The 24666-nt window shown below is 52.8% G+C and overlaps 9 protein-coding genes across 9 annotated transcripts; 3 read left to right on the forward strand and 6 right to left on the reverse strand.

Annotated features, from left to right (window-relative positions):
- Positions 1–438: 438 nt before the first annotated feature.
- Positions 439–1519, forward strand: J4E78_010926 (uncharacterized protein; the record flags this gene model as incomplete). Its single annotated transcript, XM_049371501.1, has 2 exons — positions 439–946; positions 1008–1519. The coding sequence occupies 2 exons, from the start codon at positions 439–441 to the stop codon at positions 1517–1519; spliced, it is 1020 nt and encodes a 339-aa protein (XP_049216794.1).
- A 325-nt stretch (positions 1520–1844) lies between these two features.
- J4E78_010927 (uncharacterized protein) lies at positions 1845–3741 on the reverse strand (the record flags this gene model as incomplete). The annotated part of the gene is made up of 2 exons (XM_049371502.1): positions 1845–3399; positions 3449–3741. 2 exons carry the CDS (start codon positions 3739–3741, stop codon positions 1845–1847), a joined length of 1848 nt encoding a protein of 615 aa, XP_049216795.1.
- Positions 3742–5263: 1522 nt separating this feature from the next.
- J4E78_010928 (uncharacterized protein) lies at positions 5264–5758 on the reverse strand (the record flags this gene model as incomplete). The annotated part of the gene is made up of 1 exon (XM_049371503.1): positions 5264–5758. The coding sequence occupies one exon, from the start codon at positions 5756–5758 to the stop codon at positions 5264–5266; it is 495 nt and encodes a 164-aa protein (XP_049216796.1).
- Positions 5759–7413: 1655 nt separating this feature from the next.
- On the reverse strand, positions 7414–8041 carry J4E78_010929 (uncharacterized protein; the record flags this gene model as incomplete). The annotated part of the gene is made up of 2 exons (XM_049371504.1): positions 7414–7935; positions 7985–8041. 2 exons carry the CDS (start codon positions 8039–8041, stop codon positions 7414–7416), a joined length of 579 nt encoding a protein of 192 aa, XP_049216797.1.
- A 442-nt stretch (positions 8042–8483) lies between these two features.
- Positions 8484–12639, forward strand: J4E78_010930 (uncharacterized protein; the record flags this gene model as incomplete). The annotated part of the gene is made up of 6 exons (XM_049371505.1): positions 8484–10457; positions 10787–11134; positions 11188–11298; positions 11347–11952; positions 12001–12317; positions 12534–12639. The coding sequence occupies 6 exons, from the start codon at positions 8484–8486 to the stop codon at positions 12637–12639; spliced, it is 3462 nt and encodes a 1153-aa protein (XP_049216798.1).
- Positions 12640–12681: 42 nt separating this feature from the next.
- On the reverse strand, positions 12682–15255 carry J4E78_010931 (uncharacterized protein; the record flags this gene model as incomplete). Its single annotated transcript, XM_049371506.1, has 1 exon — positions 12682–15255. The coding sequence occupies one exon, from the start codon at positions 15253–15255 to the stop codon at positions 12682–12684; it is 2574 nt and encodes an 857-aa protein (XP_049216799.1).
- A 903-nt stretch (positions 15256–16158) lies between these two features.
- On the reverse strand, positions 16159–17894 carry J4E78_010932 (uncharacterized protein; the record flags this gene model as incomplete). Its single annotated transcript, XM_049371507.1, has 3 exons — positions 16159–17053; positions 17100–17408; positions 17461–17894. 3 exons carry the CDS (start codon positions 17892–17894, stop codon positions 16159–16161), a joined length of 1638 nt encoding a protein of 545 aa, XP_049216800.1.
- A 413-nt stretch (positions 17895–18307) lies between these two features.
- Positions 18308–19764, forward strand: J4E78_010933 (uncharacterized protein; the record flags this gene model as incomplete). The annotated part of the gene is made up of 2 exons (XM_049371508.1): positions 18308–19444; positions 19639–19764. 2 exons carry the CDS (start codon positions 18308–18310, stop codon positions 19762–19764), a joined length of 1263 nt encoding a protein of 420 aa, XP_049216801.1.
- Positions 19765–21922: 2158 nt separating this feature from the next.
- Positions 21923–24106, reverse strand: J4E78_010934 (uncharacterized protein; the record flags this gene model as incomplete). Its single annotated transcript, XM_049371509.1, has 2 exons — positions 21923–24005; positions 24054–24106. 2 exons carry the CDS (start codon positions 24104–24106, stop codon positions 21923–21925), a joined length of 2136 nt encoding a protein of 711 aa, XP_049216802.1.
- Positions 24107–24666: the final 560 nt, after the last annotated feature.

The following is a 24666-nucleotide window of genomic DNA, read 5'->3' on the forward strand; positions in this document are numbered from 1 at the left end:
GGGCGGCTTGGCCGGATGCCGAAATCCGAGTTGGCGCGTGGGATCTTGCCGCAAGCGGCTAGCCGACGGGGCGGAATCGACGTTTTCTGTCGAAACGCAGTCTTTCTGTCGAATAGCATTGATGGCCCCAAGGCAAACATGCCAAAGCAGGCTGTAGCCCATGCATGCCATCTGTGGGGACCGTGCCCTCACATCATGGGCGCCGATCGCCTGGGACTTCTTGATCCTCGTAGTATCAGGTTTCTCAGGGCTGCCCCAGGTGCCCGCTTGGTGTCGTGTATATCTCCCGCCTGCCCTGCCTTTGTCGAAGCTGCTTTCGGGGTTTTCACTGCTTACTACTAATCACGCGTTTTTGGGGACAGGACGCTCAGTTTGCCTTTCTTTTCGCGGCTACCTACATTAGTCACTCGTTATACCGAACTTTGTAATTACGCTAATATGAGGGTCTCGCAACTTCCCTTCCTCGCCATCACCGTCGGCGCCAGCCTCGTGCTCGCTCAAGAACGCTGCGACGCGCCTTCGCCAGGCATATACTGCAACTCGACGGAAATTCTCGCCTACCACGCGGACGACTGCAAACCTTTCCACGTTTTTGTCGCACGAGGCTCCGACGAACCCTACCCTGGCCGCCTAGGTAACCTTACCTCGAAGATCTGCGCGGCAATTGGAGGGTCATCAGAGTGTGGTTACGAGGATGTCGAGTATCCTGCAAAGAGCTCAGCATGGGGAGCAACCGCGTGGTGTGAATCAGCAAGCAAGGGTGCCAAGAACGGACAGGAACAGATGAAGGCGTACAGCGAAAAGTGCCCAGACAGCAAGTTGATTGTATTGGGTTTCTCGCAGGGTGCATCCGTGGCACAGGACATGCTCGGCGGAGGAGGAGGTCCAGTCTTTGCATGTGAGCAGGACATGAACCCAGCTCTGGATGCTTCAATTGGTTCCAATGGTACGTACGCACGTGTAAAGAAGTCACATTCTACACCGGTTTACTAACTTTCTCGCTCTAGTCGTCGCAGCAGTAACCTTTGGCGCGGTCGTCCGTTCCCGTGACCAGAACTTCACCGTCGGCCGCGGCGTAGACTACGACGGAACCAGTGCGCGCAGCCCCGAACACCTCAAAGGACTAAACGCCTACGCTGACGTCCTCCTCGATTACTGCCACTACGGTGACCCAATCTGCGCCGTTGGATCCTCGCCCCCAGACACAAACGAGCACCTGAACTATTTCTTCATGCACAACGAAGAGGTCATCAAGTGGGTGTCCGGCATGGCCAAATCAGGTGGTGATGTGAGTGCGAAACCCAGCAAGCCCGTAATCAGCCAGTCTCCCTCTTCGACAAGTGTGCCCGCGAAGCCTGCCGCCACCCCATCCGGATCCGCTACCCCTTCACCTGTTGCAACGACAACTGACGATGCGACGAAGGTTGCAGCGGCTAGCGCTACGGGTGCTGCCAGCTCGCTGACTGCTACCCTTGGCTATATGTCTGGGTTGGCTTTGGGTGTGGCTTTCTTTTTGTAGATCGTTTGCGTGATCTTTTAGCGTCATACCCTACATTCCATTCTTGGAGCTTGTGTCACAAGCATTATTGTTTAGATATTCAGCAGACGAACTGAGGAGTTGAGGAAGCATACAACAAGCATATACACACGGCGTACATGGCGTTCATCACAAGTCTCGGATGGAATTTGAACATTACTCTTTCATTACTATGAAGCAATAATCATCATGACATGCAAGAGGTACTTGCGTTCTCAAGCCTTTGGCCAGTAAATGCAACAACAACCGTCAAGATAACAAGACGCCACCAATGCAATGCGGAACTTTCTTAAAAACAACATCTCATCTACAAAAGACCAATAGTCCTCTGCTTCATGGTCCTGACATCGACATTCTGCCAGAAGCCAACACTGAAGAGCGTGATGCAGTAGACGCAGACAGCCGAGATAAGCATGTACCTCTGTGTCTGACCGTAGCTGAGGTTGATGGCATCGCGAGTCGGGCTGCCGACAGGGTAGCTGTCCTGAACATTGAAGTCACCGTAGATGGAGGCGAAGTTGTCCATGGCGCTCTCAGGCAGGTTCGCCATAAGACGAGCAGGGAAAACACCGGTCCAGATAGCGCCCGCAACCGTAGAGCCGATAGCGCTTCCGATGGAGATGATCATGGACTCGACGGCAAGGAGCGCAGGGAAGTCTTGCTGCTTGGACACGGCCATCAAGGTGGTCTGCTCAGAGATGACCAAGATACCACCACCAAAGGCAATGAAGATCATGCACATGACGATATAACCAATGTTCTCGTCGGGCTGGCGGAACTTGATCATAAGACCAACACCGAGCATAGTAAGAGGTACACCCAAGAACAGAGAGTAGATCTTGAGCTTTCCGTAGTATCGCAGCACAAGTCCGTAAACGATGGAGCAGAAGCAGCTGCCCATGGTGTAGATGTTGGCGATCCAAGTAGCGTGTACAGGGCTCTGGTCGAACAGCACCACAAGAAGCGAGTAGAAGTACGAGTCCCAGCAGTACCAGCCGATGTACAAAGAACCGGCCATGGTGTAGGTGAAGATGACAGTTCGGTTCTTGAGCAGCGGCCATGGGATGAAGGTGACGGGTGCGCCGTACTTCTCCCACAGTCCGAATGCGACGACGAGGAGGGCGCCGAATACGAGGAAGCAGATGATTAGGGGGGAGGCCCATTGCTTGGCTTGGTAGGAGTAGATGTTGAAGGCGAGGAGGAAGAGGGAGAGTCCAGCGGCGAGGAGTAGGAGGCCAACGGCATCGAATTCGCGGAGGTAGTACTTGAGCGTTTGAGCGAAGTTACCGCGGCTGGGGCGGGGCGTGATGAGACCCTCTTTCTTTGCCTTGCCCTCGTAGATGATGAACAGAAGCATGAGAGGTGAGGTGACGATAGGCGCGATGATGGCAAAGATACCGAACGTCCATCGCCAGCCGATGCCACCAGGAGCAGTGATGCTGTTGATACCGTATCCGTAGATCCAGGTGGTGATGAGCCATGGGGATGACGCATACCCGATGAACAGGGCCCGGTTCCTCAACTTGGAAGTATCGGCGATGAAGACCGTGATGAAGAAGTCGATGCTGTTAGAGCCAACGTAGAAGAAGGTCTGTGCCGCGCAGTAGGCCTTGACGTTGTTGCAGCTCGCCATTAAGATGAGGCCGAGGACGTAGATGGCCACACCCAGGCCGAGACCGAAAGGTCGGCCCCAGATGTTGAGGATCTTAGCATACGGGAGCTTCCAGATACCGCCGACGATGGAGGAGATGACGCTGGTCAGGGCGGTCAAGGAGTGCAGCTGGAAGTCACTGGTGACGTAGGGCGCGAGGGTGCTCGAGGTGCTGGATGCGTAGGCAGTGAAGAACTGGATGAACCACATGCTGTTGTCGTCAGTGTAGTTCTGGGAGCAGTGGGGAGATGTTGACTTACGCAATGTACGCGAGGATCAGGTCACGCTTCTTCCACAGGAGCGATGCAGCTTGCACATTCTGAACACCTGCCTCCGCGGTTGTGTCGACTTTGTTCAGTTCCTCATCCGATTCTCGACTCCTGGCCGACTCCCTCGGGCTGCCGACCTTCTCGTCAGGACGAGCAGCATCCATACTGGTGTGGCCCTGGTAGGACGCAGGCACGTCGGCAATATCTTTCTCATTGGCATCAGCATTTTTACTGTTGCCAGAGACCAATGCGCTGGTAGTCAATCCCTTGAAAGTGAAACCCATCTTGGCGATAGGTATGAAAGCACACCAAAAGAGAGGCTGTGATGAAGACGAGACGAAGAGATTGATAAGACAAGGTACCGCGCGCGCCTCAGGTTCATATACCGAAAACGCAGATCCACGCAGTTCCACCGCAGGACCTTTCCGAGACGCGCCCGGTTACCGGCTCCTCGTCGCTGGGTGGGGAATTCCGTTCACGTCCACCATGAACAAGGAAATAGTCGTGAACATCACGCGCTCGCCCCTAGCTAGCATCATGCACCGAAGCTTGACTTTCCTGAAAGCAGTTGGTTCCCCGGAATTAAGCCTTCCCAAGCACGGCCCAGACAGCTTCGAAATCTTATCTCGATAATCAGCCGGCATCTCGGGCCAATAGGAGCGAGCGGTGGCGTGACGCGTGGGTTATCAGATGAAAATTTTCGATCTAATCATTATCTGATCAAAACCCGCAAGCCACGACGCCTGCCTGTACCACTCCACTGCTTGCCCTCTGCTCCGTCATGCCTTCGTAAAGCGGGGATACCGAGGGAGATGATGCTACTTAGTCTGCGACTACGGACCTGCCGATGGTGCTCCCAATACTCGATAGCCGCCGGGCATGCGGTGGAGCTGGCTCGGGGTTTCTGCAGAATTTGCTCTGTTGCTCGTACCGTGGTGGCGGCCTTATAGATAGGATAGAATCGAAGTGGATAGAAGGAGCGGGAGGAAAGGTACAAACGGAACAAATGGGGTTCGAGAAGCTTTTCTGCGCAGGCATATCGTTCCTACGGTCGCCTGCGTCCAATCGCATCCCATCGTCGCTACTGCTGTGAACGGAATCAAGGGTCTGGCAGGTTGGCGTAGGTGGGGTTGACGGTTGGGGTGCTCGTGCGAAAGACGTGCTAACGGCGGCTAATCCTTCATCCTCGGGTCCCGACAGCAGGACAGGCTTTCTTGAGCGCAGATCCACCCATCCACCAGCCTGGAAACCGAACGTGATGCTTTCCGTATGATGCCGGGAAGCAGGTGGAGGATGGGAATGGCGAGGTCAGTTGTGGGCAGGTACGACTGCAACTTCGATGCGCACGAGTCATGTCAGCGGCCGACAATCGGACATGTGCGCGTCGCGTACCTGCCAGCTGCGATCGGTTGCGTACATGTCTACGTCGACCTGCACACAATGCAGCATGCTTCGCGTACACCCCTCTGTTGCGCACGCTTTCTGAATCTAATGCCGGATTTGATACGTAGATACACTTGGGTTCTGACTTCCTACACCAGAGGCTCTTATCAAGCTTGTACTGAGTTCCCTGAGTTCGTAGGAACTACTCGAGAGCTAGCTCTCACCAAGTCTATCCAATCTGATCGAGTGCGCCCTACGTTCCGCCAACGTTCCGCGATTCCTTCCTCCACCTGGATCGTCACATCTTGCACCCTAGTGGATAAGGTAGTCTGCTAAACTCAGCCCCTTCTCACGCCTCTTGGTCAGCGTCTGTCTCGTTCCTTCAAAGAAAGCATCGCGGAAGTCGTGACAATTGCCGATGGTCTATGACCAATCTTGACTCGGACTGTGGTCAATGATCCTGTCGTCACCCCAATTGCGAACGATAATATCTTGGATCATTTGCTGTGGCTTCGAGATCGCGTCCGACAAGTGCTCCTTGCGAAAGGAGACCGTGTGTGTGAATAACGTTGACGCCAGTGGCTGGGAGAGCGGTCGGCCGAAGGCTTCGAGCAGACGCTTTATGGCGTAGTTCTGGAAATTCTTTGCGCGTAAGCTGGCGCCTAGTTCCCAGCATGCGATGGCTGCCTTGATGCCCCAATCCAGTAGGTCTTCAGGTTCCAGGCCGTGGTGTGGAAGAGTAACGATTTGCAAGCTCTGGAAACCAAAGCCTTGTACCAGGCCTTGTTCCTCGCGATAATCCTGAGTGTACAACCACTGAACGAACAAGTCGAATACCTCGGAGCCATGTTCAGGACCGACATAGTAATCATAGAGCAGCCCTTCATCCCACTGAATGCTCTCGCACTCTGTTTCCATCAACGTTTTGTGAATTGACCATGATATGTCTTTATGGAAGCATCCGTGTCCGATAGTACAGATTCTTCCATCGCGCATACTAGAACAGGTTAGCGGTCGCTATGAGCTTCTTTCGTTCCTCGGGCGAAAGCTTACCTTCTTGCGAATCTCTCGCTGTGAGCGCGATCCTCCTGCATCGCGGGAGCCTCGACTCCAGTCGTCATATCCTTTTGGGGACACTGATGGATTATGTCGATCGCGGGAGGTTCAGAAGAAGCGGAAGAACAGTTGAGACATCCTGCTGCTATGAGGCAGCGCCAAGGCAGAGGGTGAGTTGCGAGGTGAGAGAGAGGGCCGCGCGCTCACCTCCTCATTCACCGAGGGAGTCTTCGTTTACCAATCATCGATACGACCAAGAGCGCGCCTAAGAGCTTCAGCTTCAGATGACGATAGGGAGAGGATCAGTCCGGGCTACACGTTCGTATGATAAAGGAAAGCGAATCTTGCGTACGATTCAAAGCGGCTGTAACATAATTCAACAGAACACTTTTAGGCTGAGAATGCAGTACGATCCGTTGTTGGCAGACGTGTACGGCTGTAGCACGCCTTCCATGTGCAGAGTAAACACCTACCCACAGAGAAAGATAACGTAAATAACGTAGAATTTTACATCACGTCAAGAGTCAAATGTTATCTGTTTCATCATAAGGTAGCCTACAAGTTGATTCGTTTCTCTGTAAATGTGGTGGTAGACAACTCTGAAATTCGAGCGATTACCTTGATGGGCTCAGGGCCGCGCACAGTACATGCGTCTCACCATCACTTCACTCCACAAAGCTGTTCTTTGTGCGGCATCCTCAGAGATTGCTATAAGACGATACGTGTCTCAGCAGCCTAACGGCTCGTTGGCTCGTCACTACCTAGTTAGATTGTTTAAGACTTCGCCACCATCGACGGTTGAGATTCGCGAACGACCTCGACACTTAAGCATAGTGTGCGCGAAACTTCTTCATCCAAGAAAGACCTCACCTGTAAAGTGACAGCTTGTCACTCGCCACCGGGCGTTCGCTTTCTTGACACTATCTCCGAACCAAGCCCTCAATCGATACTTGGCCTGTAGCCACAACTTGCGCAAAAGAACGCTTTTGTTCTACCCACACTACTCTGGAGTATCTGGGCACAGTTGGGCCGCTAAACCCCACCCTTCCCTGTGACACGGTCTCAGCGGGCGGGACGCATAAAGTGCTCAGGGAAAGGATCACTGGTCGAGACCTGCGGAAGTAGTTTATTGCGGTATCAATAGTAGGGCCGAGAAGGCCTTGTACTTGATTGCCACCATGGCTGTCATCCGGAAATGCGGGCGCTCCATCCCACGAAATCACACACGTGGATCATCTATACGGAGGATCTCCGATTGGTCGGATCTGTTATACATGGTCGCCCTGCAGCTGTTGCACTGGCAGGTGCGCTCTACACATCTCCGCGGCAAGAGCGATGTACGTGCCCTAGCGAATTCCGACGAGCAGTTGGGACATGTAACATCAAATCTTCAGTTCGAAGAAAATGCTCACGCTCTTGGAAGAAAAAGGTTTAGAAGTAAGAAGAATTCATTCGCAATGTCGCAATCATAGGGTATCTAATCGTCAAAGTTCGCCGCAACCAGCTCATGCTCCCCTCTACGCACAGCAACCAGTCGGTCCTGCCGCTTCGATAGAGGAGCGTCTTGTATCCTTCTCGTCAACCTGACCGTACGGTATTCTGACCACCATCCAGTCGCACAGGAACTTGCCCAACACAGCGCCCAGTATGATGGAGATGAAGATGTATCCATTGAAGTGCATGACCAGCAACATGATGATGTACGCAAGACCAAGAGTCAAGCCGTGGATCGAAGCGCGAATAAGTTGTTGAAGAGCCGTGGCGCGGAAGGTAGCGTGTTGGAGACCGAGAGTCGAGGTGGGGCCGTCGCAGCAGTTAGTGGGTGTCGCAGCCGCAAGGGCAGCCCGTTGTGCGTTGAGTTGGCGTTGGAACTGGCGGAGAAGTAAAGCATCGTATTCGTGACTGACTCGTCGCAGGAATTCGAGGCAGACGACTAAGAGAGCGGCGCCGATACAGCTTGCGGCCATCATGCCGTTGTTGGTCACGTGCCATGATTCGGAGAGGAAGCAGGCGTCTTCCACACGCCAATTCCACAGCATCTAGAAAATGTCAGTCATGATATCATATCAATTACAATGGACTACAGACCTCTGTCACGCAAGTGCTGTTGGGCTCCATGCCCGCCATTCCTGTCATTCCGTGCATGATGGCGATGGTGTTCTTAGGATGTGGATTTTGGTTGGACAGTTATTGCGAACCGTGGAAGAGGACTGTCAAAATGATATAGCAGACGTCGGACCAGACCCTGCGACTGCAGATGCGACGCCATGATATGTAGGAACGAGATGCCGTCTCACGACAGTCTGGCCCGAGCAAGCAAGCCGGCAATCGCGCCGCGAATTATGGGGGAACTTGCTCAAACACACTCGCACTAGCCGCTTCCATCGCCCCAAGAGAGCGGGAACCGCCCAAAGACCCGCCTAAGCGTCGCCGCCCACTTCTCGAAGCCTTGGCCCGCGTTTTTGCGAAACATGCTCACCACGTCTCCGGTGTGCAATGCTCGGCCGGCGATAGGTCATATACATATGCGGCGCACTCCACCCCGAAACATGCAGCACGCATCGCATCTTCAATTCTTGCCTTGACCATGGCCGCTGACATGCTCGTCGCGCGTGCGCACATCCAGAACTACTCCGAGGCGAGCGCTGTCGAGCCGCATTGGGGCTACGCAGATCGCCTCGTCCCCTGCACCAGCGACCCCGGCTCCTGCGAGTACCTCGACGTTGTCTATCGCAGTCATGACCTTGGCATGTACTACAGCGGCATCATTTGGGCCACCATTGGCGCCATCCTGCTGGTGTGGGCTGTTGGCCGACACTTTGCACGCTCGCAACCGTCCGGCGTGCAACTACCAAAAGAAGTAGGAGAAGGAGTACCGCAGAGACGCAGCGCATTCGAAAGACTCCAACGGGCGATTCCATCATACGCACGACGATATCTTCTTCCTGATGCCGCGCGACCAATCTTCGGACGGGTGACCCGCACCCAGGTCTTGACCCTAATCGTCTTGACCGGTTACCTGACCGTCTTCTCATTCATCGGCATTGTCTACAAGAAGTGGGTTACGCCCGTCAAGAAGCTCCCCGGCGTCTACAACACACGCACCAGTCTCGGACCATGGTCCGACCGTATCGGTGTCATCGCATACGCCCTCACGCCTCTCTCCGTTATGCTCTCGACACGCGAGTCCATCCTGTCGCTCGTCACTGGCCTGCCATACCAGAGCTTCAACTTCCTCCATCGCTGGTTGGGATACATCATCTTCGCCCAGTCAGCTCTTCACACCATCGGCTGGTGCGTCATCGAGATCCGTCTCTATCAGCCCCAGCCAACCGTCGCCGCGGAATGGATCGTACAAGAGTACATGATCTGGGGAGTAGTCGCAATGCTTCTCCTGACTCTTCTTGTGCTGCTCTCGACTCCCTGGGGCATTCGTCTCACCGGCTACGAATTCTTCCGCAAGGCCCACTACGTCCTCGCAATGGTGTACATTGGAGCTTGCTGGGGACACTGGGCGCAGCTCAAGGTCTTCCTCCTCCCCGGACTCCTGGTCTGGTTCATCGACCGCGCTATCCGACTTGCTAGATCAGCTCTGCTTCACTACAACTTCCTGCCCTCTGGACACATGGGCTTCCGTGCTGCTTCTGCGAACATTGCACTTTTCAAGGACGATGTCAATGGCGATGTCGTGCGTCTGGATTTCGACCACCCTCAAGATGCCTGGGCAGTCGGTCAGCACTTCTACCTCACATTCCCGGACAGCTCCATCTGGCAGTCCCACCCATTTACACCAATCAGCCGTCCGGTTTATGGTGCTGACTCCCAGCGCCACTCGTACATTTTCCGCGCAAGGGGCGGAGAGACGAAGAAGATTGCCGACCTGTCCATGAAGCGCATCGCGAACATGTCAAGCCACCAAGAATCGCACGAGAGCCTAATGGCTGACGCCCGCCTCTCTGTCGTCATGACCGGGCCATACGGCGAGCGTACTATGCGTGGTCTCGCTGCCAACTCAAACATCCTCTGCATCGCTGGCGGCACCGGTATCGCTTACGTCCTCCCCGTACTCCTTGACCTCGCTTCAAGCCCACAGTCGCCCGACCGCCACATGACGCTCATCTGGAGCATACGCCGGAGAAGCGACATCGACTGGGTCGGTCCGGAACTCGCTACCCTCAAGCGCAAGTGCCGGAATCTACGAACCGGTATTCACATCTACGTCACCCGCGCCGCCGAGGAAGCCAACCTCGATCTCACTGTCTCAGAAAAGGCCGCGCCCAACGACTGCTCCAAGGAGATCAACTCCGCCTCTGACTCTTCATCTGCCGACGCATCCTCTGCCCTCTCAGTTCATGGTGTCGCAAAGTCGGACTTGGGCCTCAACCACATCCAAGCCAGGCCTGACCTAGATACTATAGTGTCAGAGTTCGTTGCTGGCACTGTACGAGGAGGCACCGAGGTGTTCGCTTCGGGACCCGGTGGTATGATCAGCAATCTTAGGCGGATAGTCGCGAAGAACAACAAGGGCGGTGAAGTTTGGAAGGGAGACGATAGGTGGGATGTACGGTTGACGTGTGATGATCGATTAGAGTGGTAGTTTGCTTGACCTAGATACCCCAATTGCATTGCTTTCATGTTCAACATGTCTTCCTCTCGGGTGATGTTGTGACCTCTCTTGTGCAACTTTAGCTGCGTCCTGACAAATTGCATGATGCGTAATATCAGTTGGAGAGTCGGCAGAAACTGATGGATTTCGGCGTTCCGGCTACCTGCTGACTAAAAAGGTGCGCTAGCGCCCGTTGTGACGTTTGCAGGTGTCCAGCCTGTCGCTCCAGACAGTGGCGTCTCCTTTTGTTACACAGACATTCTCATGTTACACAAGAATTCCAGCAAGCACCAAGTAACGCGCGATCCTCAGAGACCGAGGGATTATTAGAGTGGCGCCAGCCCGCTGCGAACCACACGGTGATAGGCGTTATCTCCGGACCCCACATCGTCACCACTTGGACCCTTGATTTGTCTCCGCTTTCCACCTTCGCTACCAACTGCTTTGAGCGTTCAAACCCTTCGAAATCAGCCATGATAGAACTACTGGATCTGTGTTATGATGTACTGATCGGGATTCTGGAAGAGATTGACCCCCATGATCTCGCGGCATGTGCGCAAACGTCCAAGGGCTTCAACCAATTCATCAAGGAGAACAAGCGGCTTTACAAAACCCTGTACTTGAAGCACTTCGTATGAGACATCCTTTGCTCGCCCATGTATCATGGAGTCTAATAATGTGGCAGGACGACCCTCGACGCCGAAGACCGGCCGGTCCTGAGCCAGAATGGACTGGAGCGTTGCAGAGGGTGGTGAGATGTCAAAAGATCCTCGATTCTGCCAACAATGACCTCAAGGTATGTTTTAAGTTTTGATCTATAGGCAACGTTGCTAAGCAGTAGCAGAGAGAAGAGTTCACATTCGTCGCAACGTGCGTCGACGAGCTTATCGCCACGATGTCACTAGATGAAGATGGCGTGACTCACAACAAGCGATTAGTGACCGACCAGTTCCAGCGTATCGCACAGAATCACGATGCCTTCATGTGCCGATCTTCCCTGTTCGACCGTGCCGGTACAGGAAAGCAGAGGCCAGCTGGCGATGAAGAAAGCCGACAGCTAAGCGCAAAATTGCACAGTCTATTCGGCTTCCCGCCATCCAACGCTGGAAGAAGAGATCTCTCAACAAACCCGTATGCCAGATCGCGTGTATACGATTTACGGAACTACACCGATAACAACGAGTGGGGACCTTTCCGTGACGATGGCACCATGCGAGTGGATTGGGAGATGATCGAAAGCATCATGATTGTCATCGGCTATAACTCCTGCTACTGCACTCATACCGTATCGAACAAGCTGCGACCACCATGGTTTGCTCCACTTGATGGTGTGATCCCAGAAGACGAACATCATATGGGCACCGGACGAAACTATGCGGCGTTAGTACAGCAACCGGACATTTCTCTCACCATGAAAGATCCATATGGAGTGGAAGGTATCTGGTCACGTGTAGGTTTGGTTCGCTCGGGCACTCAAACTCTCTCTAACGACATTTAGATCGTATGTTTCCTCGATTACAACGACTTGTACCACTACAACTTCAGCACCGAGGCGATGAAAGTTCCTTCCGACGAGCCGAGGGACGCACTGAACACCGACGAAGCCATTAGACACATCATCATGGACTTGCGCATCACAGAAGTCACAGCACCGGGGCCTTTTGACAACTCAAAGCTACCCATTGTGCATTTCAGAGGCAAATCCAAATCCGTGGATGCGCATTGGGATCCGAACGCCAACTCTGGCATTCGCGGTACTGTTAGCCTGACACCGGAAGGAGAGGTGCGCTGGCAGACTATCTCGGTATTCCAAGGGTAAGTAGAAAGAACTGTGCTGATGTATTGGGCAGAGTATTACTGACTTTGCGACAGCGGTGAGGAGCGATGGCGCAGTGATGGCATTCAAGTTGGAGGGCTACGCTGCCCACGTGGTGTTGTAGGAACGTGGTTTGACAAAGACTTTGATGCGTAAGTGGCATCACTATCTGAGCTGACGTGAGATGCATGCTAATTTCATATACCAAACTTTAGTCATGGCCCTGCCGGACCAACAGCATTCTGGAAAGTCAGCGAGAGGCCAGTCGATTCTGCGGATGAGGACAGCGATTCTGAAGACAGCTTTTGGGATATGTCATGAAGTACTAGATGAACTGAAGTACAAAGGAGCAGACACTAGCTTTCACATCTCAATATATCTCCATTTCAGCGTCGTCGCCGGCAGACCCTCCACTTCCACCTCCTTCGTCTCCCCCGGTACCAAGTCAAACCCATTGTCACTCAGACGGTGTTCGCTTTCCTCCTCGAACACAAAGCCCTTGACTGGCTTAGCAGAAGAGACAAACACTGTCTTCTTGTCTTCCGAGTAGCGCACGTGAACGCCTGGGTTGTCAAAAGTGAGATACTTGATGGGCTCTGGCCAGGACACGTCGCTAGCGAGATACCGACCGTCCATGTATAACGACGCATGAATGACGAAAGGGTCGGCCCTCGATGTACGAAAAGGTCCGCCTGGCTCTTGCGGGTCATTGACTTTGACGACTTGGCCAGTAAGTATCTCGGTAGTCCCATTCGCCGCAATTCGTATTTTGTTGCGCTCTCCAGTGCTGATGTCATTTCCTGTCGCAATCGAGATGTAGCGGATCGAAACATCGACTTCCATCTCTTTCAGTGTACTGTTAGAGACCCAGAGGTCGTATTCGACGTCCTGCCACAGCTTGTGCATATCGATATGCCCAGTGTCGCGCTGCCACAGTCGATCAGCCGGCCGCAGAGTCCAACTGTTGTACTTGCGCTGTACACCAATGGCGATGGGCTGCATGGCGCACTTGATAGCATAGTACGCTGGCTTAGGTACCTTGTAGTAGTCCACCACAGCCCATGACATCGTCGGCCAACAGTCGTTCAGCTGCCACACCAACGCACCACCACATTTGCGATCACCGGCTAACCCCCATTGGCGGCGCCAGGACTTGTAAGCCCAGGACATCGCATCTGCTTGCATGACCTGGGTTAGATGCGTATAACCTTTCAGCAGGTACTGCACCCGGAAGTTCTCAGACACGTAGCTGATGAGACGTCGCTCATGGCCGATGGCTTTGTTGCGGAAGTCCATGGCCATTGAGCCAGGGTGGAGGTCGTGCTGATCGTTGATGCACATCTCAAGAGTGGAAACATGGGGATATGCTTCCATGCCAAACTCGGATACGAAGCGGCCACCCATATCTGGCAGTCGTTGGTAAGGCTCCATGATACCGTGCCACATGTTCCACTGGTGGACATCGCCAATTGTAGGATCCACTCCTAGGACCGTCGACTTGCCATCACCAAAAGGCGAGCTGGGATGGTAGGGTATGTTTGGACATTCTTCTGCAAGTACCTTTGGCAGAAGATGCTCGTAGATGTAGCGGGCTGGGAAGTCGATCTTGAGCCAGGATTCCGGATCCTTGTCGTCAGGGTTGTACTGTAGTTTGTATCGTTCGACGATCTGGTAGTCCTCGTTGTTCCCCGCCCACACTACTAGGCTAGGGTGGTTTCTCAGCCGTCTAACATTTTGCCTTGCTTCGATCTCCACACTTTGCAAGTACTCGGGGTAGGTTGGGTAGTTGGCACATGCGAACATGAAGTCTTGCCATATCAACACGCCAAATTCATCCGCGGCATCGTATAGCGCATCCGCTTCGTACATACCGCCTCCCCAGATCCTCAGCATGGTTTGATTGCCGTCGGCTGCGAGTTTCACCCACTCGCGGTAGTCCTTGGGTTTGAGCCGTGTGAGAAACGAGTTAGCGGGTATCCAACACGAGCCTCCGCAAAAGATGTCGACATCGTTGATGCGGAAGTAGAAAGAAGTGCCGTGTGAGTCTGGCTCTTTGATAAGCTCAGTGCGGCGGAAGCCAAACTGCTGAGATATGAGGTGGATGGGATTCGGGACACCCTGCACAATGGCTTCTGCTCTAATGGTGTAAAGACTTTGTTGTCCATAGCGTCGCGGCCACCAGAGGTCGATATCATCCATGGTTATAGTACTCTCCAGGGGACTCTTGCGTACACCGATGGTGGTGCGTATACCGTCAATGTCTTCTCCGTCCTTTGAGACCATGAACAATATACCCGTGGTATTGCCCTCCCATTCGACACTCATCTTCAACTTCGCAGATTTGAGGTCCTGTGACAGTTCATACTGCACATTCAGGGCTGATAGGCGGCATTCCCACGTCTCAATCGATACTGGCTTCCAAGGTCCACATGTCATGAGGATAGGACCCCAATCCCAGCCCCAATGGTACTGCGCTTTTCGAACAGGCCCTCGCGAGATCTCTGTTTGGTGTACGATAAAGCGATGTTCTGGATGCTGTTCCACCAATTCGAGACCCTTCGTGCGCGCTGACTCGAACACGATTTCCAGCACGTTTTCCTCAGCCTGAAGCTTGCCCGATACGTCGATCTGATGCTCGATGAACATGTTGTCAGACTCTAAAATCATCTCGTCATTCAAAAAGACGGAAGCAAAGGTGTCGAGACCTTCGAATCGAAGGGTGGTCGCCGCGTTCGCCTTCCCATAATCGGAAGGCGCAGCAAAGGTCGTGCGATATGTCCATGTCTCATCGCCAACCCAACGCACTGCTAGCTCATTGAGGTCATGAAAGGGGTCTGGGATCTTGTCGTGTTTGAGTAAGTCGCGATAGACTTCAGTTGGTGCATCGCAGGCCGGTAGGTATTCGTTAGTCGAGGAACGGTCGCCCTGCTTGAACATCCAACCCGTGGTTAGCGGCGATGAGGTGTATGGAACAGGCGTCATGTCGTCCGTTAGTTGTAGACTAACGATGAGCCTGACCGATGTGACAGCTAAATGATGGACGTTCGGTGGTTGTTCACCCGCGGGTAAACACATGCGGGGTACCTGCCCCTCAAGATGCTTGGGTGGAACGCTGATCAACAACTACGGAGCTTCCTTCGTTCAACACAAGCGTAGGCACGGCCATACTTACGGATGTACATCAGAGGCCGATGTATCCGGCCGCGACGATGCGCCTGCGTCACATTTTCTCGCATCCACCTCTTCCGCAAACTCGCAGCGTTAGGTGGAAAGTACAGAGTTGGGTAAAAAGTACGAAGTTAGGTTTAAAGTACAGGGTTGGGTAAAAACAACAGAGATAGGTAAGAAGTAAAGGGTTGGGTAAAAACGACAGAGTTGGGTAAGAACTACAGAGTTGGGTAAAAACGTCAGACTTGGGTAAAAACTACAGAGCTGGGTAAAAAGTGTAGTTAATCTATAGGTAAAAAGCACACTTTATACCTAGGAAGAGAGCATAGTATATACCTAAGTAAAAAGCACACCTAAATAGTTTATACCTAGGTAAAACGCGCAGTTTTTAGTTAAGTAGAAAGCATAGTTTATACCTAAGCAGAAAGCATAGCTTGTACCTAAGTACGAAGCATAGTTTATACCTAAGTAAAAAGCATGTAGTTTATACCTAAGTACAAAGCATAGTTTATACCTAAGTAAAAAGCATGTAATTTATACCTAAGTACAAAGCATATTTTATACCTAAGTAGATGTTATAGTTTATACCTAAGTAAAAAGCCTGTAGATTATACCTAGGTAAAAATCGTATAGATTGTACCAAAGCAAAAGGTATTTACCCAAGCGGAAACTCTAAGCGCTGTTCAGAATCTCAAAGCCTACAAGATCCGGCCCAAAACTATCTCCGTACCCTCGGAACTCTATCATGTTCTCTGTACCTTCCACAAAGCCGTCAAGTTCGATCTGAAGTCGGAGACTCTCCTCCCAATCGCCACCAGAGAGAGGGAAGGCCCATCGCTTCGCCTCAGCACCATTGACTGCGATGGTCATGTTACGTGTGTTGTCGCCCCATTCCCACGCAGTGGTGAATGCATAGTGGTAGTTGATGAAGTCGATACCCATGAGCTTCTTGCCAGTGGACTGAGAGCTGACGTTGGCAAACATGACGCTGCTGGCGCGGCCGATGTACTCAATCTTCGAGCCAGTGGGAAGGCATGCGCCGGACGCGCAGGAGAAGTTGTGTGCTGGTCCGGAAAGCGACGCATTAGCAACGGAATGGTACGAGCCGGAGGTGAGAGGGGCGGCTGCGACGATGTTGGATAGAACCCATAGTCGCAGCTCATGTCCGGCCAAGTCAGCCGTCTGGACACCAGAAAGGGTACCAAGATCCTTCGCAGCCCAGACATCGCGCACATCAGCCGAAGCTATGCCCAGTGTTGCCAAATCAAAGTCCACGGCTTGGGAGTCGTTCTTCCAATTCGCGACTCCGAACACCTGCATAGATCCCGAGAGTTTTCCCATCCAGATATCCCACTCGTTCTCAGTATCGCGACGGACCAACATGGCTTGCTGAGCAAGTGGGTCTTGATTGATGGCAATGACTTCCTTGTTCGAGAGGATGTCTAACGAGCTCTGACTAATACGTTCGGGATCGAGGGCGGCGCCGATAATGAGAGGGGACTTGTTGATAGCCCACATGCCAAAGTGGAAGCGCTCTTCCTCTTCAGAAAGGGCATTCAGGCCCACGCTAGACTTGTCAGTTGACGACTCCAGATACAGCTCATTCTACTTACGTCAGCATGTCCATGTCTGCAAATGCACCAGCAGTGGTATGCCTGAAGTATGGGACGACCTGATTGGTGATCCGCCAGATGCTGCGCCAGCCATTGTAGATGTCGTTGCTGATTCGCCAGGTGTTGCCAACCTCAGCAGCCCAGTCACCGACGTCAGTGCCAATTCCCCACTGGCAGACGTAGTAGTGTATGTCGCGGTCTACCGCGTCTAGTTCGGCCGCCATGTGTTGGAAACGTGCTGGCGATTGAGCTTCTGCGGAGCTGGAGTCGACCATCGTTGTGTTGGAAGTAGAGTAGCAGTTGTCGTATCTGCGTATCATTAGCAAGGGCGAAAGCGTATCGAGGAGGCTTGTGATCATACTTAAGGCTATCTCCTCCCCACTGAGCGAAACTCTCAGCATCTAGTTGTTCGTACCCCAGACTCGCAGGCAGAGATTCGGATCCACACTGTAGGTACCCAGCGCCAGAATAAAGACCAAAGTCCAGACCCAGGTCATGAAGATAATCTCCAAGCGCCTTGCCACCAGATGGGAACAGGGTCTCGTTCCATTGAAGTCTCCCCTCTTCGTCTCGATCATGGGCGTTCCAGCCGCAGTCGACTGTAACGAAATTGTAGCCAGCGTTGCTAAGACCAAGGTCGATGAGGCCGTGGGCGCTCTCGTGAATCTTCTCCTCAGAAGGCAAGCAGTTCCAGGTGTTGTACGAATTCCATCCCATAGGAGGTGTGGGTGATCTGACTGTTTTGGCTGCTGCTTGTAGGGCAAGGCATGCCGAGAGCAAGATTGTGGTAGCCATTGCGATGCGAGCTTGATGGTGAGAACTGTCAGTCTGCGCACTCGTTTTCAATCGCCCATCACGAGCTCATAATATCCGGTGGTCGCTGTGCTGCATACTGGATGACCTCACAGCAGGCAGCGTTTCCTGGCTACGGGGGCGGGCGACGGAGGAATTGGTCGCGATGCATCATGTTGCACGTCTTGGCCTGCACCGTTTGACATAGCGCACCAGCTCAAGGGAGTGATCGACAGCTGTACGAGATGCGCGTACAGGGATAGTGTGTTTGTATTCTGGGGTTGGGGTGAGGAGAAGGTGGAGGTTTGCCGGCGGACGCGTGACGAGCGATGGCCGCGAGCCGGAAGGCGCCAGTCGGAAGCCTTACCCCGCCAGACTTCGCGCGACCAGCCTCGCCCAAGCACTAGCTCGGCGTCATGTCCGGAGAGATTACTGCCTCACCCCCAACGCGACTCGGCGATGCGGAACTGGGTAAAGATGCTGAAGAGTCCAGGTGCGACGACGCGCCTGCACCAAGCCCGCTCGAATACACATCCTTCACGCAGTCGCAGCGGCGGCGACTACGGCCGGTTCTTGGGTTGGCAGCTATCACGTCACCCTTGACCGCGACCATCTACTTCCCACTTCTTCCTCTGCTGCGCACACAGTTCAGTACCACAGCGCAGGCTATCAATCTCACAATAACCCTCTACATCATCTTCCAAGCCATTTCACCCGTCATATTCGGACCACTGTCTGATGTTCATGGCCGGCGACCCTACTTCCTGGCCACTCTGGCCCTGTACGTCATCGGCAACTTGGGACTAGCTCTCAACAAGCGCAACTATACAGTCCTCTTAGTTCTGCGTGCGATACAGAGTCTCGGGGCCAGTGCAGCGTACGCCATTAGTTTCGGTGTCGTTGCAGACGTCTGCGTGCCTAGCGAACGAGGACAGATGCTAGGCCCAATCAGCATGGCCATGAATCTGGGCACTTGTGTAGGTCCAGTCGTAGGAGGCGTCGTGGCACACACAAGTGGAAACATCAATTGGGTATTCTGGGCCCTGTTCATTGTCGGCGGAGTCTTGCTCGTCGGCGTGGGCGCGCTCCTCCCCGAGACAGCTCGCAACATGGTCGGCAATTGCAGTGACAAGTCTGGATACAAGTGGTGGCAATACAGCTGGGTAGGCCTTTTACGAGGACGGATCAAGGTAAAAGCAGCAAAGAGACTGAATGAAGGAGGTTTGACTCCAGTGTCTCCAGCGGCAGCTCCATGCCAGACGACTAAGCGGAAGTACGGACTGTCTAACTTGCTCGCCTGCTTTCGCATCATCTTCTATAGGGACACGTTCCTCACCTTATGGGTTCACGGATCGTTCTACACAGTGGGCTACTGCTTCGTTGCAGCGGGTCCAGACATCTACAAAGATATATACCTTTGGAATGAGCTTTACATTGGCTTATCGTACCTTCCACGTGGCATTGGCACCATTGCCGGGGCCTACTTTACCGGAAAGATGATGGACTACAACTACTGTGCCGTTGCTCGCAGCATCGACTGGACCATCGACAAGGTATCTGGTGATGACCTCCTGAAGTTTCCAATCGAGCGTGCAAGGACAAGATACAGCTACGCCATGCTAATGATATCGACAGCGACCATGATCGGCTATGGATGGACTGTCCAATATCACGCTCACCCGGCTATACCATTGATCCTACAGTTCTTGCAAGGTTTCTGGGGTTGCTACGGCTACACGACGTTCAGCACCTTGCTAGTGGATTCTTTCCCTCAAAGTCCAAGCACCGCCGCAGCTGCTACGAGCATCACACGCTGCGCCATGGCCGCGACAGGAGTTGCGGTCTTAGAACCATTGCGGAACGCAGCTGGTAGAGGATGGTACTTTACGGCTCTAGGCCTGTGGAGTGGCATACTGTCGGCCTGGTGCGTCGCCCTGCTACAATGGAAGGGCATGTATTGGAGACAAATACGGAACAGTCGCGTAAATCAGAAGTGATCACTGGTCTCTGGATCGATTGCAACCATGGAGACCAAGGCTGAAACTGAAGCATCACTGATAAGCTTCCAAATGATTTTGTATGAGAGAAGATCATAATACAATGTCTATATGCTAGCATCCAAAGCACTTACCCCAAGCGGTTCGCCCTACACAGTATGATCCCGCTCAGATGACAGCAAAGCCATCTCAGCCTTATGTAGTGTCGAAGGTCTCTCCCCTTCTGGAAAAGGCGCATATCTGTCGATGAGAAAGAGCATATCGTTGTAGGCGCTTTTAGTGTGTTAGCTATGCCTTGTCACTTCCTGCTCGACTCACACTTGGCGAATTGCTTTACCCTGGGCAACGTGGTTGACCGAGTAGATGACATTCCAGTAGATACTGTAGAGACGATTCCGATCGTTCCACTCCTCTTTCGGCTCGCTAGGCTCTTGGTACCTCAAATAGGTTTTCAAGTATACCTTGTTGCTGATCTTGTTGTAGTAAGGTCTCCAATCCGCCACTTCGAGCTCACTATGGGCGTAGAACGCAGCAGAGTCGAAAAGAAGGACATCACTGCCATCAATGGCTGTACCGATGTTGCCTTCCCACAGATCACCGTGGATTAGGCTTGGCTTGATATTACGACCTTCCGTTGTTAGGGCTCCAAGCAGTCTCGGAATCACAAAGTGAATAAGCCGCTTCTCGGCCTTCTCGAGCTCATCCTAAGCTCCGTTCAACTCGAAGTCGACATCGATGACATGTTGCAAGAGTTTGGTGAAGAATACTGTCTAGTTCTTCTCCTATGCTACCTACTGCGTCGCGCGACCCTGGCATGTCGTTACATAGAATCTGTATTGACTAGTAGGTAAAGTGCTTTCGCGATGAAGACGGGCCAGCTTCTTACACAGCTAATTGGGATTAGGCATTTTGTCGCTTATGTTAATGTATTGTAAAAGGAAGAAGTATACTTCTAGTTTCTTATCTTGGTATTGTCCCTACGAGTGCGGCTTAGGCACGAGATACGGCGCCTACTTGTACAGCTTAGACATCGCGTTAAATTCGCCTTTTATCAAGGTATAACCATGAGCCTCTGCGGCCGACTTGAGAAAGTAGCGTTTATTGGTACCGTCGGGCAATAGGAGTTGTAGCCGCGCGGTGATAGTCCAGGATGATACACTAAAGCGGTGCGCAGAGATGACCTTTGTACCCTTTGGAAACTTGAGAAGAACGTTGTTGTCGACTTTGAAGTCTCCTTCGTAGTCTAGAGTGTCCACGAGAGGCTTGTTAATGGGCACTTGAAGTGGTGTGGGTGTCTGCATCATGGTTTGGTATTGCGAAGCCCCTGAGACGTCGATTTTGGATCGCGATATTAGAAAGGTGTTTGAGAGGACGGTATTACAACATCAGCGAGACCTTGCATAGTTCTGCGTCACGAAAGCTACGCCACCAAATTATGTGACTGCATGCACTCAAGAGGCACATACCGCACGCGCCGTTTGCTAAGCATGAGCGGCGCAGTAGACGACCAGTGCCGTCCCAGTCGCAGTTTCTGCCTCAGTACAATCGTTTTGATCTAAGTAAAAACTACTTCTTACCTAGGTATTAACTCTTCTACCTTAGTAAAAACTCTTTTCTTTAGGTATAAACTCTTATTCTTAGGCATAAACCTTTCTGCTTAGATAATAACGTTTTTACCTAAGAAAATACTATAACGTTAGTGTGTATACTACTTAGAGAAAAACCTTTATACCTAAGTATAAACTCTTACACTTTTTACTTAGGTAAAAAGTACTTTGTGCTTAGGTAAAAAGTACTTTGTGCCTAGTAAACAACTCTATACTTATTACCCAGGGAATAACTTAAGCCTAAGGCAACGTCTTCTCCGGCTACGCACTTACTGCATGAACGCAATCGGGGACAGATCTTAAGCACAGGATCTTCGATCGCTGTGAATCAGAATCAGAAACATCACAGACAGAAGAAAGCGGCAATACGGAGGGCTGCAAAGTGTTTGGTATTCATCTGACGCAATAGCGGTATCAGTCTGATCATCTACGAAGATGCTGGCGGCTGAGGCCACTTATCCAGTACGGTCTCTTCACCCGTTATCGTGAGCTTCAGCTCCGCCTGCGTAGGCTCGTCAAGAAGCAGCGTGTACTCTCCCGGATACACGACCGTGTTGCCCATTTGGTCGACCCGCGCAAGCGTTCCAAGCGTGAGAGAAAGTGATGCCATCTTCGTCTGGCTACCAGCAATGTCCCTTAATCGCGCGTATGAGACGAGTGTCTTGAGCGGGTATGGCTTTGGTCCAGCCTCGCCCTTGATGAAAGCTAGAGCGACGAAATCGGAAGTCACATTACCCTTGTTCGTCACACCAATCTCCACTGGCGCAACGTCGCACAGATCAGGATACATCTGCGAACAATCGCTCATGATATCTTGGATGTCGTAGGTGAGTCCTTCGCTGCTGCTGAAGTTCGTAGCGAAGGTGGTGTAGTGCAAGCCAAAGCCGAAAGGCTGTACCGACTGGTTGTACCAGCGATAGGTGCGACCTGGACTAACGGCACCGGGGCGCAGATTCATGTTCAGCATCGAGAGGTTGGTATAGCTTGCGGGGTATTGCGTGATTGGTAGACGACCAGCAACTGCATGCGCGCCAGTGATGACATCCATGACGGCCAATCCACCATCTTGACCAGGCCAGTTAGCCCAGATGACGGAGTTGACGCCTTCCATCGACAGTAGGGGAGAGTTGTCGACCATGTCGCCTAATACAACAACCACAAGCGGCTTCCCAAGCTTAGCAAGCTTGGTGATGAGTTCGACTTGCGCGCTAGGCCAGCTGATGTCGGTACGGTCGAAACCTTCTGCCGCTGCTGAAGTGTCTAGACCACCAAAGTAGATGATGTAGTCAGATCCTTCTGCCGCATTGAGCGCGTTCGTTGTCCAGTTATCGCGGGCACTGGAGTTCTGCAAAACAGGGCCAGTGGCAATGGACATGTTCAATCCGAGCTGTTCACCGGCCCACACGGGAGTGCGCAGGTAGGGAGCAGGGCCGCTGTAGATACCGGACAACTTCGACGAGTCGTTGGCCCAGAACCCGATCATAGCGACATTGGATCCATTGGAGAGAGCTAGAGGGAGCGTGTGGTCATTCTTCAGCATGACGAGACCCTCTGATGCGACCTGGAGAGAAAGCTGCTGTGCTTCCGGCGTGTTCACATCATCGATACCTAGGTCTGCGTACACGGCTCCAGCACCGTCAAAGTAGCCAGCACGAACGAGGCCCTCGTACTGTCGCGTGAGCGCCCTGTCGATAACGGTGACGTTCAAAAGTCCTTGACTCCAAGCTCCAGGGATATCGGAAGACCCTTCGTACTCGCAGCTGTTGTCCATGCCGGCGATGAAGGCGACTGCTGTACCTTCGGCGAGTGTATCCGTGTAGTTGTGGTTCTCGGAAATATCAGCAACGGCCTCGCAGTCACTAGTGATGTAGTTGTTGCTTTCTGTCCAGTTCCAGTGGTCGCGCAAGATGGTTTGTAGAACGTACGTATCGGCGCATGTAGGGACCCCGTTGACAGCGTTGTACGAGCACATGAACGAGCCGACTTTGGAGTCTCGCGCGCATTGCTGGAAAGGCGGCATGTAGTACTCCGCAAGATCCTGCATTGTGATTTTGGCGTCAAAGTTGTGGCGATCGACGCCGCCCCAAGCCTCCATGTCGTAGCCAACGTAGTGCTTGCATGTCGCGATGATCTTCCTCTGAGCTTGATCGCCCTCTAGTCCAGCGAGCAGACTCTTTGTGTAGCCCTTGATGCGCAGAATGTCTTCGCCTGGCGTCTCCGAGCCCCGACCCCAGCGAGGATCGCGGAATGGGTTGATGTCGGGAGTCCAGTAATCCACAGGGGCCACACCCCCGTTGCCAAAGGCACGCGCCTCATTCCCGATGATGTTGGCGATCTTGAAGATGAGATCGTCGTCAAAAGCAGCTGACATGAGCAATGGCATGGGGAAAGAGGTGGCGTTCGTGAATGGTTCGGTGAAGTTGATTCCCGGGGCTCCTGCTACACCGTGCAATGCCTCACCCCACCAGTTGTAGGCAGGAAGGCCCAGTCGCGCTACACCCCTCGATTTACTGCAAGAGTCAGTTGACTGGAATGAGAAAATTGCGATGGATGCCTACCTCATCAAGTTGTCGAGCTTCTCTTCGTTTTCCATAGCCGCAACGAGGGCCATTGCCCGTTCCGTGGGCGCGGCATTGACATCGCAGATCTTGTTGTCTTTCAATGGACCATTGACACAATCAGGACCGATCGCGTAGGTGGTCGATAACAAAGTGGCGCCAAGAAGGAGAAGAGATGAGGCGGAATGCATCATGACTAAACGGGTGCGATGTGTACACTACCGCTACTAGACTGCCCTTACCTGTCACGTAGAGGCAGCCGACTCTTTATGACTTCCACGACTCATGTCATCCCAAGACCACCATGCAGCCAAGGATGCGAATTGATCCGGACAGGAACTCAAAGACGCGCTATTCTACTCTCCCGTGAAGCCATAGTGAGGGTTGACCGTGCTACCCCGCGTGCCCGCGTACACGAGCCCCGGATCTGCATGATGCTGTCTCTCGATCGACCCGCGATAATAAACGACATTCAGCCACCGGGCTCAACGGAACATAAGGCACATGTCACATCACATCACTTCGCATGGGTTTGCAGCAGCGGTAGTACCTCGGTAAAGTTTAAGCGACTGGTCATTTCGCGGTACGTAAAAAAACGCGACGCGTCCACGGG

This window comes from Alternaria triticimaculans, assembly GCF_023758025.1.
Source record: "Alternaria triticimaculans strain BMP 0046 chromosome Unknown scaffold_42, whole genome shotgun sequence".
In the NCBI taxonomy this organism is placed as follows: Eukaryota; Fungi; Ascomycota; class Dothideomycetes; order Pleosporales; family Pleosporaceae; genus Alternaria; species Alternaria triticimaculans.